Source organism: Castor canadensis, chromosome 6 (genome assembly GCF_047511655.1).
Source record: "Castor canadensis chromosome 6, mCasCan1.hap1v2, whole genome shotgun sequence".
NCBI classification, from domain to species: Eukaryota; Metazoa; Chordata; class Mammalia; order Rodentia; family Castoridae; genus Castor; species Castor canadensis.
In genome coordinates, this window is record NC_133391.1 from 44,166,780 (window position 1) to 44,168,254 (window position 1,475).

Genomic DNA, 1,475 nt, shown 5'->3' on the forward strand with positions numbered 1-1,475 from the left:
TCATTTTTGGCCCTGTGTTCTGATCTAAGTTTTCCCTCCACCACCAAGATGAACGTGTGTGTAAAAGGAATGGCAAAGCATGGTGAACTTGTGGGCCACTGGCTTTGCCCTACAGCCTACTGCCACCCTTCCCCACTCCACACCACGAAAACACATTTTAAAGCAATGAAATTGAGAGGTTGGCAATTTAAGCATGGTGGCTTGGGTGGAGGTGTTAGTTTTGGGCAGCACCAGGGTTCTCAGTGTCTCATAGATAATATGTGATGTTTGTCACCTTTGTCTTCTAATTTCTTACAGTTCTTGGAACTGGCTTTGGTTTGGGATACATACATTTGTGGGGAGGAGAAGAGAGATTTATAGGATAGTAGCCCCGGACATTCTACCAGAACTCAGGAAGTTGGCTTTTCAGGAAAGACCTTTACCCATCTTCTTTGAGTGGAGCTTGTGTTTCCCACACTGCCACCCAAGAAACCAGGTTACCTTGTTAACATTAACACCATCACTAAAGACATTCTGATCTTTTTCATCTGTTGTTCTGGAATATCCCTACGACATTTTCAGCAGCCTCTTACCCTTGGCAGAAAAATTTCTGTACATCAACATAACTAAGAGAAACTTCAGATTAGTACCTGGAAAGAATAAACCTTATAATAGCTTCAATTCTAGAAATTGATTTGCCCCTAAAAAGGATGGCATGTCCCTTTTTAGAGGTACACATGCGCTGGATACCTCCCATGCCATAATAGCACTCATTACTTCCGTTTGTCTACTTGCTACTTTCCACTAAGATTTCCTCCTATCACTTGTTCTTCTTTTTCTCTACAACCTTTAGATTCTCCAGCCCTTGTCCTTGAATTTACCTGTACCCAACACCATTTGCTTTTATTTTGTCTTCAGCATCCTCTCTACCTGCCCACTTCCCCAACCTCCTCATTCCTTCTTCTCTTACTCCACCTTGAAGTCCCATCTCACACCCATGACCAGGTCTTCTTACCGTATCTTATTACCAAGACATGCTGTCTTGAATTATTCTTTGGCTGACTTGCATATTCTTCTGTTGCCCTTCTTCTTTCTTTGTTCCACAGGTGGGCATCAACTACCAACCACCCACTGTGGTGCCAGGTGGGGACTTGGCCAAAGTCCAGCGGGCTGTTTGCATGCTGAGCAACACTACAGCCATTGCGGAGGCCTGGGCCCGCCTTGACCATAAGTTTGACCTAATGTATGCCAAGCGGGCCTTTGTGCATTGGTATGTTGGAGAAGGAATGGAAGAAGGAGAATTTTCTGAGGCCAGGGAGGACCTGGCTGCCCTGGAGAAGGATTATGAAGAAGTGGGGACTGACTCATTTGAAGAAGAAAATGAAGGGGAGGAATTTTAAATATACACTTGCCCCTTGGCTGTGTCTCTTTATTTATGCTGCTCCATTCAAAGTGTATTGAACTAGTGAAGAGTGATAGTCTGATTTCCCAACCCC

At 44.3% G+C, this 1,475-nt stretch overlaps 1 protein-coding gene across 3 annotated transcripts in view; it reads left to right on the top strand.

Annotated features, from left to right (window-relative positions):
* Tuba8 (tubulin alpha 8) overlaps positions 1-1,397 on the top strand; it is a 33,622-nt gene extending 32,225 nt beyond the window's left edge. For all 3 annotated transcript variants that reach the window (XM_020185920.2, XM_020185919.2, XM_074076460.1), the window contains one exon: positions 1,086-1,397. In XM_020185920.2, coding sequence (XP_020041509.1) covers positions 1,086-1,379 — 294 coding nt within the window. In that variant the 3' untranslated portion in view covers positions 1,380-1,397. The remainder of the gene's footprint in view (positions 1-1,085) is intronic.
* Positions 1,398-1,475: the final 78 nt, after the last annotated feature.